This window comes from Ornithorhynchus anatinus, chromosome X5 (genome assembly GCF_004115215.2).
Source record: "Ornithorhynchus anatinus isolate Pmale09 chromosome X5, mOrnAna1.pri.v4, whole genome shotgun sequence".
In the NCBI taxonomy this organism is placed as follows: Eukaryota; Metazoa; Chordata; class Mammalia; order Monotremata; family Ornithorhynchidae; genus Ornithorhynchus; species Ornithorhynchus anatinus.
The window spans coordinates 3,263,700-3,278,603 of NC_041753.1; the positions used below are offsets into that span (position 1 = coordinate 3,263,700).

General features: G+C 59.4%; 1 protein-coding gene across 1 annotated transcript; it reads left to right on the top strand.

Annotated features, from left to right (window-relative positions):
- Positions 1–1,898: 1,898 nt before the first annotated feature.
- CASQ1 (calsequestrin 1) lies at positions 1,899–11,447 on the top strand. The gene is made up of 11 exons (XM_029056006.2): positions 1,899–2,349; positions 5,377–5,461; positions 5,848–5,948; positions 6,682–6,793; positions 7,242–7,315; positions 7,511–7,641; positions 7,874–7,919; positions 8,856–8,910; positions 10,473–10,573; positions 11,016–11,090; positions 11,216–11,447. Exons 1-11 carry the CDS (start codon positions 2,053–2,055, stop codon positions 11,357–11,359), a joined length of 1,221 nt encoding a protein of 406 aa, XP_028911839.1. The 5' UTR covers positions 1,899–2,052; the 3' UTR covers positions 11,360–11,447.
- Positions 11,448–14,904: the final 3,457 nt, after the last annotated feature.

The following is a 14,904-nucleotide window of genomic DNA, read 5'->3' on the forward strand; positions in this document are numbered from 1 at the left end:
GAGCACTTATTGTGTGCAGAGCACTGTACTAAGTGCTTGGAAAGTACAATTCAGCATCAAGATGGGGTTGGAGAGATGGGGAGAAAGGTCCAGAATGCAGGAAAGGGGCGCAGAAGGAAGGAGGGAAGAAAGGAATGAAAAGATGGAAGGAAGAGATGGACAGGTGGCCCTGATCCCGCAATCAGTCCGTCTGTGGTATTTATTGAGCGCTTACTGTGTGCAGAGCACTGTGGTAAGCGGTCGGGAGCGGACAATATAATAATGGAACAGGTGGGGGCCGCCGGACCCCCGGCGCTCAGCCGGCACCCCCCCACCCTGCCCCGTGCTGTCCGTGGGGGGTGTGGAGGAGGGGTTGAGGGGAAGGGTCCGGGCCGGCGGCTGCTCAGATTTCGGGCGTTGGAGGCGTCGGGTGTCCGGCGGGTTAAAAATACAGAGGCCTCAGCTCAGGTCACCCGACACCCAGGACAGTGGGACCACGGGCGGGGAGCTGCGGCCTCGGGGGAACGTTTGTGGGGGGGAAGGAAGCAGGACCGGGGGCCCCCTCCCCCCTCCCCATCATGGTGTAGTGGCTAGAGAAGCAACGTGGCTTAGTGGAAAGAGCCCAGGTTTGAGTGTCAGAGGACGCGGGTTCTAATTCCGGCTCTGCCACTTGTCTGCTGTGTGACCTTGGGCAAGCCGCTTAACCTCTCTGAGCCTCAGTTACCTCATCTGTAAAATGGGGAGTAAGACTGTGAGCTCCACGTGGGACAGCCCGATTACCTTGTATCTACCCCAGCGCTTAGAACAGTGCTTAGCCCATAATTAGAGCTTAACAAATACCGTTATTTTTATTATTATTATTAGAGCCCAGGCCTGGGAGCCAGAAGGTCATGAGTTCTATTACCGGCTCCACCACTTGTCTGCCGTGTGATCTTGGGCAAGTCACTCCAGTTCTCTGGGCCTCAATTCCCTCATCTGTCGAATGGGGATGGAGACTGTGAGCCCCACGTGGGACCAGGGACTGAATCCAACCCCATTTGCTTGGATCCACCCCAGCGCTTAGTACAGTGTCCGGCACATAGTAAGCGCTGAACAAAAACCACAATTATTAAGGCCAGGATAGGGAGGCTGCGATGTCGTCTCTCCCCCTGCCTTTGGGTCCCCTTCCCTCATCCGCCTGGGCCTAGCCTTACTCCCTCCGGCTGCAGCTTCACCCCTGGGTGACCTCGCCCCCGACCAAGAGACCAGGGTTCGGGGATGGCCAGTCCTAGGAGACCCTCGGGCAGACTAGCAGCCGCCCCCCACCCGACCTACTAACTAAGGTGGGGGGTCCCAGTTCCCGCCCTCTGTCCCCCGCTATTGGGTGAGGCCTCTCCTGCCGCTCAGGGAGAACCCTCCCCTCCGATTGGCCGGCGAGGGGTGATGAGTGGGGGTGGGGGTGTTGGGGGGCGGGTCCGCAGCACCAGGGCCGAGGACGGCGAGGGGCGGCACAGGGAGGAGAAACCGAGGCAGGCCGGGCGTCTGCCGGCGTCTTCCCAAAAGGCTCCCAGGCAGCGACTGGGCCTTCCTGGGGCTCTCGGGGCTCGCAGCTGCCCCCCACCCCGCAGGACCAGGGGCGGGGGAGAGGGGCGGGGAGGGTCACCGGCCCCTCGGGGGTTTTGGCCTCCTCTCGGGCGCCCCCACCTCGGGTCTCCCGTTACCCTTCCCCCTGCTTCATTTACCTCCGACTCATCTGATCTTATTTTTAGGCCCCACCGGGGCCGGGGGTCCTTTTCCTTTCTTAATATGGCGATGAGGGAGAGAAGCATCAGAGAGGCACGGGCAGGGGGTGGGGAGGTGAGGGGGGCGGGGGGCCGGCCGGGCCGCAGGCCGAGACATATTTAGCCGGGGCCGGGGCGGGGGGCGGGGGGCGGGGGGGGAGGAGTGGCCGGTCCTGCTCCCTCTTTATTGCCCCCGGAGCGGGTCTCGGGTCCGGGCCTTCTCCGCCGGCCGGGTCCCCCCCTCTCTCCCTCCTCGGTGTCCCCCCCCTCTTCCCACAAGCCGGGGCGCCCCCGCCCGGGCCGCGGTGGGGCCATGGCGAGCTGGCGGGCGGTGACCTTGCCCCGACCTCGGGCCTGGAGGCCGCTGCTGCCGCTGCTGCTGCTGCTCTCGGTGCCGCCGCCGCCGGCCACCTGGTCCGGCGGGGTGCGGGCCGAGGAAGGGCTGGACTTCCCGCAGTACGACGGTGTGGACCGCGTGCTCAGCATCAACTCCAAGAACTACAAGGCCGTCCTCAAGAAGTACGAGGTCCTCGCCCTGCTGCTCCACGAGCCCGTCGGCGACGACAAGGCCTCGCAGCGTCAGTTCGAGATGGAGGAGCTGATCCTGGAGGTGAAGGGGGAGATGGGGGGTCCCCCTCCCCCAAACCCCTCCTCCCCCACACCCCTGGCCAAGCCCGATCCTTCCTCCCTCCTCTGTTTCCCCCACCCAGGCCCACTTCAGGCCTCTAGCGGGTTACTCCACGCACGCTGGGAAGGCCAAAGCCGCGTGGAGCGGAGTCAGGGGCATTGATCCCTCGGTGGTCTGGGACGAGGGCGGGGAAAGTGATGGAGGCCCCTGTGTCCGGCGCCTCTTCGTGGGAGGGGAGAGGGCTGAAATGGCGAGGAGAGCTCCCACCCCTATGCACCCCCGGCACCGTCCCTCCCCCACTCCCCGGGTACCCTGAGGAGCAGCAGGGCGTAGCGGATAGAGGAGCGGCCTGGGAGTCAGGAGGCCGTGGGTTCTAATCCCAACTCTGCCACTCGTCTGCTGTGTGACCTCGGGAGAGTCACTTCACTTCTCTGGCCCTCAGTTCCCTCATCTGGAAAATGGGGGTTGACACTGGTGAGCCCCACGTTGGACTGTGTCCAACCCGATTTGCTGGCATCCACCCCAGCGCTTAGTACAGTGCCTGGCACATAGTAAGCGCTTAACAGATACCATTATTATTATCCTGGGCCCCTGCTCAGGTGCCTGAACCCTCTATCGTCCTCTCCCGAGCTCTTAGTACAGTGCCTTGCACATAGTAAGAGCTCAATAAATACCACCGATTGGTTGATCGCCCCTTTGCCCTCCACGGTACTCCGACCTCCCCCTCCCCGCCCTCCGGGACCCTGGCATCCGGCCCTTCTCCCCCAAACCCCAGGTTTCCCTTTCCCTCCCCATCTCTCCCCTCCCCCCCCAGCCCCGGTGGGGGCTGGTGGGGAGGGCGGATCCCAATGGGTATTTTTAACCCATCACCCCCCTTGCTGGGTCGGTGGCTTCTCCAGCACAGCAGGAAAGCCGTGAGGGGCAAGGGCTCGGCCCCCTTCTGCCCAACTCAGAGTCTGGGGGGGTCGGGGGCGGGGGACGGGATGTCTGGAGAAGGGTAGGGGGGAGGGAAGGCATCTGGGTCACCCCCCTCCCCTTCCCATTCCAGACCAGCAGGTGGGTTATATCTCTCTGGCTGTCTCTGCCTCTCTCCCACTATGGGTGTCTCTCTTTGCCTCTGCCTCTCCTTCTGGGTCTCTTTGGGTGTCTCTGGGTCTCCCTGACTCTGTCTCTGTCCTTCATTCACATCACTGCCATTTCCTTCAGCAGCAGGCAGCGTGGCTTAAGGGAAAGAGCACGGGCCTGGGATCAGAGGACCTGTATTCTAATCCCACCTCCACCACTTGTCTGCTGTGTGACTTTGGGCAAGCCGATTCACTTCTCTATGCCTCCGTAACCTCCTGTGTAAAATGGGGATGAAAACCATGAACCCCCCATGCGACAACCTGATTACCTTGTATCTATCCCAGCACTTAGAACGGTACTCGACACATAGCAAGTGCTTAACAAGTTACCCGAATTATTCAGCGCTTGGTATAGTGTCTTGAACATAGTAAGCACTCAACAAATATCATTATTATCCAGGCCTCGGGTCCTGTCTGCCTCTGTCTGTCTCCTTTTGCCTCTCTTTCCCTCTCTCCTTCTCTGTCCTTGGTCCCTGTCGTCGGATCCTTATAAAACAATAATAACAATGATTATAATTTTAAGCACTTACTCTGTGCCAAGTACCGGGACAGATCCAGGATAATTCGATCAGACACTGTCCCTGTCCTACACGGGACTCACAGTCTGAGGGAGAACAGATAATTAATTCCCCTTTTACAGATGAGGTAAATGGAGCACAGATTAAATGACAGGCCCAGGGTCACGCAGCAGGCAAGGGGTACAACCGGGAAGAGAACCCAGGTCTCCTGAGTCCCAATCCGGTTTGCTTTCCACTAGGGCCGCGCTGCTTCCCTGTCTCAGTGGCGCTGGGATTCCAGGAAGGAGCGAGAAACACCCAGGAAAAACGAGGGGTGGAAAATGGGGAAAAGGTGTGCAGGAGGAAGGGGCGGGGGGGGGGGGGGGGGAGGGCAGGGACAGCGGAGACCCGAAGGGGACACCCTCCCATCTTTAATATTCAAGAAAAGCCTGAACCTGTATCCCCCTCCTCCCTCCCCACCCGCCCAGAAGCGCTAGGAAACTTGATTCGCCCTCGGAATCACTCCGCGGCCTGATTTCTCCGAGCTCCGCAGCCTGTGTTTTTTTTTTTTTTTCAAGCCGTCTGGATTTTCCTTCTCCCCGATCCATTCATTCCTTCAATCGTATTTATTGAGTGTCACAGTGCGCTTAGAACATTGCTCAGCGCTTAGAACATTGCTTGGCACATAGTAAGCGCTTAACAAATGCCATCATCATCAGAGCCCTGTACTAAGTGCGCTCCAATTATTAGCTCTGGGGGGCAAGCGCTCAGTACAGTGCTTGGCACAGAGTAAGGGCTTAATAAATATGAATGAATGAGGAAGGGTGAAACGCGCCTCGTTTCGCGGCGCCCCTCCCTGCTAATAATCATTCATTCATTCATTCATTCATTCATTCATTCATTCATTCATTCGTGCAGAGCACTGTACTAAGCTCTTGGAAAGTACAATTCGGCAACTGATAGAGGCAATCCCTACCCAACAACGGGCTTTTCGGGTATTTGTTAAGCGCTTACTATGCCCCGAGCACTTTCTAAGTGCTGGGATACATACAAGGGAATCAGGTTGTCCCACGTGGGGCTCACAGTCTTCATCCCCATTTTACGGAGGAGGTAACTGAGGCACAGAGAAGTGAAGCGGCCTGCCCAAGGTCACACGGCAGACAAGTGGAGGAGATCCGGGATTAGAACCCATGTGCACTACCTCTCAAGCCCGTCTCTTTCCATTAAGACACACTGCCTGCTCCACCCAACGGGGCCGTGCCACCGTCCTCTCCCTGCACCCCGCAGTCTGCCCCAGTAGAGCTGGGGGATCCCCGGGGCGGGGGGCGAGGGAGGAGGAGGAGGAGCCCGAAAGGGGAGCCTCCTGACCCCCTGTCTCCCCCCGATAGTTGGCAGCTCAAGTCCTAGAAGACAAAGGTGTGGGTTTTGGCCTGGTGGATTCTGAGAAGGACGCGGCCGTGGCCAAGAAACTGGGTGAGGGCCCGGTGGGGATGGGGGTGGAGGGCAAGGGGGGAGCCCGGACCCGCCTCTATCCTAATTTAGAGGCGGAGCGGGCGGCCTTGCGGGGAGGGACCGCCAGGGGGCGCTGCGGCGGCGGGGCGGGACCGCCAGGGGGCGCTGTGAAAACGGGGCTGGGCCGCCGGTGGGTGGGGGGCGCTGCAGAGGCAGGGCGGGGCCGCCAGGGGGCGCTGCGGAAGCAGGGCGGGGCCGCCAGGAGTGATGCAGAGGCGGGGCGGGGCCGCCAGGGGGCGCTGCGGAGGCGGGTCTGTCTGGGCCGCGGTTCCCGGGGCCGGGGGGCGGGGGGAGAGTCAGGGGGTGGGAGAGGGAGGTCTCACCCCGCCCCCCCCACCGTCCCCCAGGCCTGACGGAGGAGGACAGCATCTACGTGTTCAAGGGGGACGAAGTCATCGAGTACGACGGCGAATTCTCCGCGGATACGCTGGTGGAGTTCGTGCTGGATGTGAGGCTCCGCCCCCAACCCCATCCCATTCCCCAAAAGGCGTCCTCTCCTGGGCCTGGATCTCCCCCGCCACCCCCCTCCTCTCCCGGGGACCCCCTTCCCCCTCGGGAATCCCCCCCGGATCTACCCTCTCCCGGGTCGGGATTCCCCTCTCTTTGTCATTCTCTTCCCTGGACTTCTTTTTCTCGGTGAATTCTTCCCCGGACCCCCTCCTTTCCCGGGAATCAGTGTAGAAACATCGTGGCTCAGTGGGAAGAGCCCGGGCTTGGGAGTCAGAGGTCACGGGTTCTAATCCAGGCACCGCCACTTGTCCGCTGTGTGACTCTGGGCAAGTCACGTAACCTCTCTGTGCCTCGGTTTCCTCATCGGTAAAATGGGGATTAAAACTGTGTGCCCCACGTGGGACAACCTGAATACCTTGTATCTATCCCAGCGTTTAGAACAGTGCTTGGCACATAGTGAGTGCTTAGCAAATACCATCATCAGCAACCCACTTCCCTGAGGTCCACCCCATCTCAGACCCTTCCCTCTCTTCTATTCTCACACACACCCCACCATAAACACATCCACACACGAAAGCACATGAGGGTGTTAGTGGGTTGGGCCCGAGTTGCCCCTCCCTACTACGCGTCCATCTGTTCCCCCTCTTCCTGTTCCTGCCGCTCGCTGCGTTCGCCCACCTGGCCCTGCCCCATCCCCCACCCCCCGCCGTGCTGGGCCCACCGACGCCCAGGTGCTGGAGGACCCAGTGGAGCTGATCGAGGGGGAGCGGGAGCTCCAGGCCTTTGAGAACATCGAGGACGAGATCAAACTCATCGGCTACTTCAAGAACGAGGACTCTGAACGTACGTGAGCCCCCCAGGCCCTCCATCGTCACTCCCTACGAACCTCCACTACCTCTCCGTGACCCCCTCATTGCCCCCTGTGGGTTCCTCATAGTCCCCGTGACCCCTTATAGCCCCGTAACCTCTCCAGAGCCTCCTGAGACCCCCCTCATAGCTTCCCATGACCTTCTCACAGCCCCTGTGACCCCATAACCTCTCCAGAGCCCCCCCGTAGCCTGCCTTCGTAACTCCCCATCACCGCCATAACTTCTCCATGAGCCCCTCATAATCTCCTTGGCTTCTTATGCCCGGCCCCGTGAATCCACATAACTTCTCTGTGACGTCCCCTCAAGACCCCCGATGAGGGAGGGGATCCTGGAGAGTGAGCGAGGAGGTAGGGGATGCTGTCCCTCCCCGGGCCCTGGACCCCCTCCCCCAGAAACCGACCACCCTCTCCATATCCCCTCAGACTACAAGGCATTTGAAGAGGCAGCGGAAGAGTTCCATCCATTCATCCCCTTCTTCGCCACCTTCGACAGCAAGGTACCTCCATGCCTCCCCCACCCACCCACCCGGCCCCGGACAGCCTCCCCTCCGCAAGGGGACCCGTCCCTCATCCCTCCCTGGCCTCTCTCCTCTTCCCCCTCCTGCTCCTTCGCACCACCTCCACCCCCTTCTCCCCCCCGCCTCCGGCCTCGGGTTGATTTGGCCGCACCCCCGCCTCCCGCCCCTGGGCAGGTGGCCAAGAAGCTGACCCTGAAGCTGAACGAGATAGACTTCTACGAGGCCTTCATGGACGAGCCCGTCACCATTCCCGACAAGCCCAACAGCGAGGAGGAGATTGTCAGCTTCGTGGAGGAGCATAAGAGGTAGGGCTTGGGGAAGGGGCGGGAGGGTCACCACTCCCTGCACAGACACGGACCCTCTCCCCCCAGGAGACTCCCCAGATGCCCCCCACCACCACGACGAATGGGGCGGGCGTTCATCCCTCCGGGTCATTGATGAGACTTGAGCCGGGGGGCCGGGGGAGGCAACACACTCGGGGGACCGGGAGGGGGGGACGGACCCTCCCCACCCACCCCTGCCCCTTGGTCTTCCCAGATCAACCCTGAGGAAACTAAAGCCGGAGACAATGTATGAGACCTGGGTGAGTTCCAGCGACGGGTGGGAAGGGTAGGAGAGACCCTTTCCCCCTTCTTTTAAAAATAATACTTCTTAACGCTTACTATGTGCTAGGCACTGGGTAGATACAAGATAATCGGGTTGGACACTGTCCATGTCCCACATAGAGCTCACAGTCTTAATCCCCATTTTTGCAGATGAGGTAACTCAGGCAGAGAGAAGTGTAGTGACTTGCCGAAGGTCACACCGCAGACGAGTGGCGGAGCTGGGATTAGAACCCAGATCCTCTGACTCCCAGGCCCAGGCGTTTTCCAGTAGCCCATGCTGTTTCCCTGGAATCCTACTCCTTTCCCTCCCCAACTCTATGAATCCATCTGCGGAACTGATTGAGTACCAACTGTGTGCAGAGCACCGTGATGATGACGACGGTATTTGTTAAGTGCTAACTATGAACCAGGCACTGTACTAAGCGCTGGGGTGGATACATAGTCCCTGTCTCATGTGGGGCTCAAGGTTTCAATCCCCATTTTACAGATGAGGTAACTGAGGCCCAGAGAAGACGTGAAGGGACTTGCCTAAAGTCACACAGCAGACAAGTTGGCGGAGCCGGGATTAGAACCCGTGACCTTCTGTCTCCCAGTCCCGGGCTGTTTCCCCTAAGCCATGCTGCTAAGAGCTCAGGAAGGACGATAGAATGGGCAGACCTGGTCACTCCCTGCCCTCAAGGAGCTTCCAGTCTAGTAGAGGAGACTCCAAAGTGTCCTTGTCCCAGGCCCGGATCTCGGAGGCCCGGATCCCATCCCTGGGGGATGCTGGCCCTGATGGGGCTGCTTGGGTTTTTTGGGGGGTCCACTGCCCTCTCTCTGTTGGGCCCCCTGCCTGATGTCCTCTGGAGGGGAGAAAGAGAGGAGATTGGGGTGGCGGGGTGGCTCACTGCTCCTCCTGCCTCCCGACCCAACAGGAGGACGACATGGACGGAATTCACATCGTGGCCTTTGCAGAAGAGGCGGATCCAGGTGAGGGCGGGCATGGGGAGCCTCTTGGAGGGGGGCAGAAGGCAGGGATTAAGTGGTGGAGGGGGAGAGTAGCTGAGGTGGTGAGAGTTCTGAGGAGAAGTGTGGTCTAGTGGAAAGAGCACAGACTGGGAGTCAGAGGAGCTGGGTTTTAATCCCACCTCTGCCAAGTGCTTGCTGCGTGACCGTGGGCACGTCACTTAACATCTCTGTGCCTCGCTCTCCTCGTCTGCGCTATGGGGATTCACAACCTATGAACCCCAGGTGGGACCTGATTATCTTAGGTCTAGCTCAGTGCGTGGCACATAGTGAACGCTTAACAAATGCCACGATTAGTTTCATTATCTCTGGAGGGGAAAGGTGAGACGTAAAACCTAGAGATGAAGATTGGGATTCTTGCACCAACAATACCGACTGAGCCTTCTCAATCAATCAGTCGTATTTATTGAGTGCTTACTGTGTGCAGACCACTATATTACGTGCTTGGAAAAGTACAGTATAACAGACATTTTCTCTGCCCACAACGAGTTTACGGTCTAGAGGGATCCCGGATCCCTGCCCTTGGGGAACACATAGTCTAACTGGGGAGACAGGAAACTTACTGCCAGCGAGATGAGTGGGAGAGAGCAGCTAGAAACGGTAATGACCGGAGGGAAGCGGTAGCAGACCAATAAACTGGATGCTCCGTGAGCACCGAGGTGGCCGGGAGGGTGGAGGAATTAGGCGGTGGTCGGGCTAGGGTCAGGGTTTGAATCACGCCCGGAGCTTGTGAGTGGTTCCAGACCAGGGGTTCAGACTGAGGTTAGGGGGAGAGAGCCAGCCTTAAGGTCAGGATACGGTGTAGCTTTGAGGTAGGGTTGGGGTTGGGGTTAAGGTTGGGGTTAGGTTAGAGTTAAGGTCAACAGGAGTGAGGTGAGAGCGATGGCCTTGTTGAGGTTGGGATGAGAGTCGTGATTGGGGTCCAGGTTGAGGTAGAGTCTGGGTAAGGGTTGGGGTCACGCCCCGGGTCGGATTTGGGAGCGGAGGAATTTTCACATCCTGCTCCCGACACGGCGGGGCCCCCACGGGGGTGGCCGAGGCGGGGAAGACCAGGTTCGCTGGCTCCGCACCCCTCTCCTGGGAATCCCTTTACTCGGGGCTTCCTGCCCAGACCCCTTGTCCCAATGCACCCTCACCTGGCACCCCCCCTCCCCTATCATCCCTCACCTGAGCCCCCTCCCTGACCACCCCCCATTCCCTCATTCAACCATATTTATTCATTCAATTCATTCATTCACTCACGGGTATGTATTGAGTGCTCACTGCGCGCAGAGCACTGTACCAAGCGCTTGGGAAAGTACAATACAGCAATAAACAGAGACAATCCCTGCCCACAGTGAGCTCACAGTCTGGGGCTGGCGGGGAGACAGACATCAATATAAATAAATAATATAAATAAATAACCTGGCCTCCCTCACCTGGCCTCCCTTCCCTACCCCTCCCGCCCCCCCACGTGGTCCCCATCCCCCAACACCCCCCTCCCCGCCACCGGACCTGACCCCCGGCCCCCTCCCTCGGCGGCTCAGACGGCTACGAGTTTCTGGAGATCCTGAAGTCCGTGGCCCGGGACAACACGGACAACCCCGACCTCAGCATCGTCTGGGTGGACCCCGATGACTTCCCCCTGGTGAGGAGCGGGCCCCCCTCCAGCCGCCGAAGGGGTGCGGGAGAGACCCCCCCCCCCGCTTTCTTAGGGGATGTTGCGGGGCGGCGGCGGAGGAGGCCTCGAAGCAGTTGGGGAGTGGGGGAAGACCGCAAGGACTTGAGGGGAGAGTTGGGCGTGGGGGAGGGGCCCCCCGCTTCCTCTCCCCTGCTCGAGGGAAGGGATGTCTGGTACGGAGGCGGGGGGATGGACGGGATGACCTTTCATCCATCGAGCCTCGGGAAGGCCCGGCCTCTCTGGGCGACGTCAGGTGGGGGCGGGCCAGACGCCCCCCATCCTCGCCCCTCACCGTCCCCGTTCCCTCCCCTCACACCCCCCGTCTTCGGCCGCTGCCGGCCCTCCGACGCGGCCTGTCCCGTCCCGTCCCGTCCGGCCCCGGCCCTGCCCGCCCGCCTCCCACCGACAGCTGGTCCCCTACTGGGAGAAGACGTTCGACATCGACCTGTCCCACCCGCAGATTGGAGTCGTCAACGTCACCGATGTGAGGCGGGGCAGGGGCCGGGGTCTGTGAGGAGGGGGCGGGGGGCGGACGGGGGTCCGGGGGTCGTGGGCGTCGGGGTGCCAGCCGTCCTCGCCCGTCGCCCCCTTGGCCTCGTTGCCCCGCAGGCCGACAGCGTGTGGCTGGAGATGGACGACGAGGAGGACCTGCCGTCGGCCGACGAGCTGGAGGACTGGATCGAGGACGTCCTCGACGGCGACATCAACACCGAGGACGACGACGACGACGATGACGACGACGACGACGACTAGTTGCCCGGGCAACAGCCTCCTGGCCCCTCCCCCGAACTGGGGCGACCCCCCGCCCCCTTCCCCCCCATCCGGACTCTGGGCGTCAGGCCGCCCCCAAGCCCCCTCCGCCGCCCCCCGCCGCCCCTCTCCTCCCTCCGTCTCCCCTCCCCCGGCCCGACCCCTCTCCGAGCCCCCCATATCTCGCCCCTGGGGTGGCCGTGGGGGAGAGGCCGGGGGGCGGGGACGTTGGGCAAGGGGGTCCCCACCCCCCGCCGTCTCCTCTTTAATTTATTTGGGGCAAACGAGAAGCTGGATTAAAAGAATCTGGGGCATCGATGTCCTGCAGAGTCTGCTAACGTCGCCCTCGGCCCTGCCCACGTGGCACGGCCGGGGGTGGGTTGGAGCGGGGAGAAGAGGGAGGGAGGGAGGGAGGGTGCAGAACTGGTGAAAACTGCAGGCCGGGGAGCCGGGACCTGCACAGTGTCCGGAGGTGTGTGTCTCTGTGTGTCTCTGTGTGTCTCCGTGTATCTCTTTGTGTGTGTGTGTGTGTGTTTCCAGGATTGGGGAGCCTGGGATGGGGGTCCACTGCCTGGACCCCTCTGAAGCCTCTCCCTCCTCAACTAGAACCTGACTTCCCCATCAGTGACCAGACAGTGCCGTGTCGTGATATACGCTGGACTAAGGGTTTGGGAAAATACAACACAACCATAAACAGACATATTCCCCGCCCACAAGAAGCCTACAGTCTAGAGGACTCGTTAAGCGTTTGCTACGTGCCAGGTGCTGTTCTGAGCGCTAGGACAGATACAAGCTAATCGGGTTGGACTCAGTCTGTGTCCCACTTGGGGCTCTAATCCCAGCTCTGCCACTTGTCTGCTGTGAGACCTTGGACAAGTCACGTCACTTCTCTGGGCTTCAGTTTCCTGAGCTGTAAAATCGATACCTGTTCTCCCTCCTACTTAGACTATGCCCCCACCGCCCGGCCACCCCCCTGTGGGACAGGGACCACAAGTGAGGGAGGCCCGATGATCTTGTATCTACTCCAGCGCTTACTACAGGACATGGGTTCTAATCCTGGCTCTGCCACTTTGCTGTGTGACCTTGGCAAAGTCACTTAACTTCTCTGTGCCTCAGTTACCTCATCTGTAAAATGGGGATTAAGACTGTGAGCTCCACGTGGGACAAACTGATTACCTTGTATCTCCCCCAGTGTTTAGAACAGTGCTTGGCACATAGCACGCGCTTAACGAATACCATAATTATAGTGTTTGTCACATACTTCTTGCCTTTAACAAATCCCACAGTGATTAGAATTGACCCCCCCCTTTACTTCTGGCCCGATTTGAAGCAATCGACCCTCTAGACCGTAAACTCCTCCAGACTATAAGCTCGTTGTGGGCAGGGAATATGTCCGTTTATTGTTGTACTTGCCCAAGCGCTTAATATAGTGCTCTGCACACAGTAAGCGCTCAATAAATAAGATTGATTGACTGACTGACTGACAATGGCTAGACCTGGGAGCGAGCTCTGCCTACAGCTGGGCCTAGATTTGAGTAGAAGAATTGCCCCGAGCAGGTTAGCCTAAGAAAGGTTAGCACTTAGTACAGTGCTCTGCACACAGTAAATGCTCAGGAAGTACGACTGACTGACAGATGGTTGCCCCTGGGGAAGCCACTTAATTTGGAAAGGGATGGCGCAGACATCGAGAAGTTAATCTCATTACATTCAGAGGAATCGAAACCCACCGCGGACCTTTTTTTTTTTAATGGCATTTTTTAAGCGCTTACTATGTGCCAGGCACTATTCTAAACTCTGGGATAGATGCAAGGTAATCAGGTTGGACACAGTCCATGTCCCACCTGGGGCTCGCAGTCTTAATCTCCATTTTACAGATGAGGGATCTGGGGCACAGAGAAGAAGAGTGAGTTGCCCAAAGTCACACAGCACATGAGTGACGGAGGCCAGATTAGAACCCAGGACCTTCTGACTCCCGGGCCCATGATCTAACCACTAGACATCACTGCAAGTAATTTCAAGGTGGTCACGGAAGAGGCTGGGGGCAGAACTCAGACTCAAACCTGGGTCCTCTGGCGAAAAGACACCACACCGCTTTCAGGAGTATTGATACCAATCAGTCAATTTACTGAGGGTTTACTCTGTGCAGAGCACTGTACTAAGCACTTGGGAGAGTAAGATACGACAGATTTGGTACACCCGTTCTCCGACCACAAAAAGCTCACAGTCGGTAGAGCTTTAAGAAGATCGGAAGAGAGCTGCTGCTCAGTCAGTCCATCAATCAGTCATATTTACCGAGCACTCACCATGTGCAGAGCACTGCACTAAACGCTTGGGAAAGCACAACGCAACAAAATTACAGATACATCCCCTACCCGCAACAAACTTTTGGTCTAGAGGGGAGACAGACATTAATATAAATAAATAAATACGGATATGGACATAAGTGCTGTGGGGCTGGGGCGGTCTGATGAGTAAAAGGAGTGGGACAGGATGACACAGAAGGGAGTGGGAGAAGAGGAAAGAGGGCTTAGTCAGGGAAGGCCTCTTGGAGGAGGTGGGCCTTCAATAAGGCTTTGAAGGCTGGTGGGAGAGTCGCCATCTGTCAGATCTGAGGAGGGAGGGCCGTCCAGGCCAGAGGCAGGACCTGAGCTCCACCCAAGACGGCTCCCGGAGCTGAAAAACCACGACCAGAAGCAGGTTTTGCGGCCTCTGGGGAAAGATTCCCCACCGCCTCACCCCTCCTCATCCAGCTAACCACGGGGGTGAGCTTCAGCGGGGGGCTTCTCGTCCCGGGGGTGTCCCAGGATGGCGATTCCAAGGGGCCCGACGACATGCCGGCCCACGGGAACACGCGATCCACGATACGGCCGCGTCGACGAGGAGCAGGGCGGCCTAGCGGAAAGAGCGCGAGCCTGGGTTCTCATCCCGGTTCCACCCCTTTGGTGGAGGTCACCCTGGGCAGGTCACTTGACTCTTCCGGGCTTCACTTTCCTTATCCGTGAAATAGGGATTATCACCCGTCCTCCCTCTCGTTTAGACTGTGAGCCCCGTGTGGGACAGGGGCCGTGTCCGACCTAATTCACCTCAGCGCTTAGAACAGTGTTCGACGCACAGAAAGCGCTTAACAAACTCCCTGATTATTAATGATTACATTTACAGGGAGGGATCGCCGGCTCCCCGGTGGGGGTTGCCTGCACTGCTGACCTTCCCTATTCTGGAGTCCCCCTAGACACCCCCACCCCACCCTACTTCCAGGCCGGGGTAGAGAGCCGCAGCAGACGCTTCCCTCAGACGGTGGGGACGGAAAGTCCCGAGTCAGGAGAGGAGAGGGCTGGGAGAAGGCGGAAATGAGAAGTAGCTGAGCGAGCGGGAGGAGGGCAGTGGTCGGCCTTGTTGGGGGGCGGGGAGGGAGAGAGTTTTGAAGGGGGGAGGTACAGGGAATAGTGGGGGAGTGGGGAGAGGACAGGCGAGCCAGGGAGCGGGGGAGTAGGCCGAGCCCCCCCTCAGGGCACAGAGGGGCTACGAGGCAAGGTGGGTTCCCGGAGTGA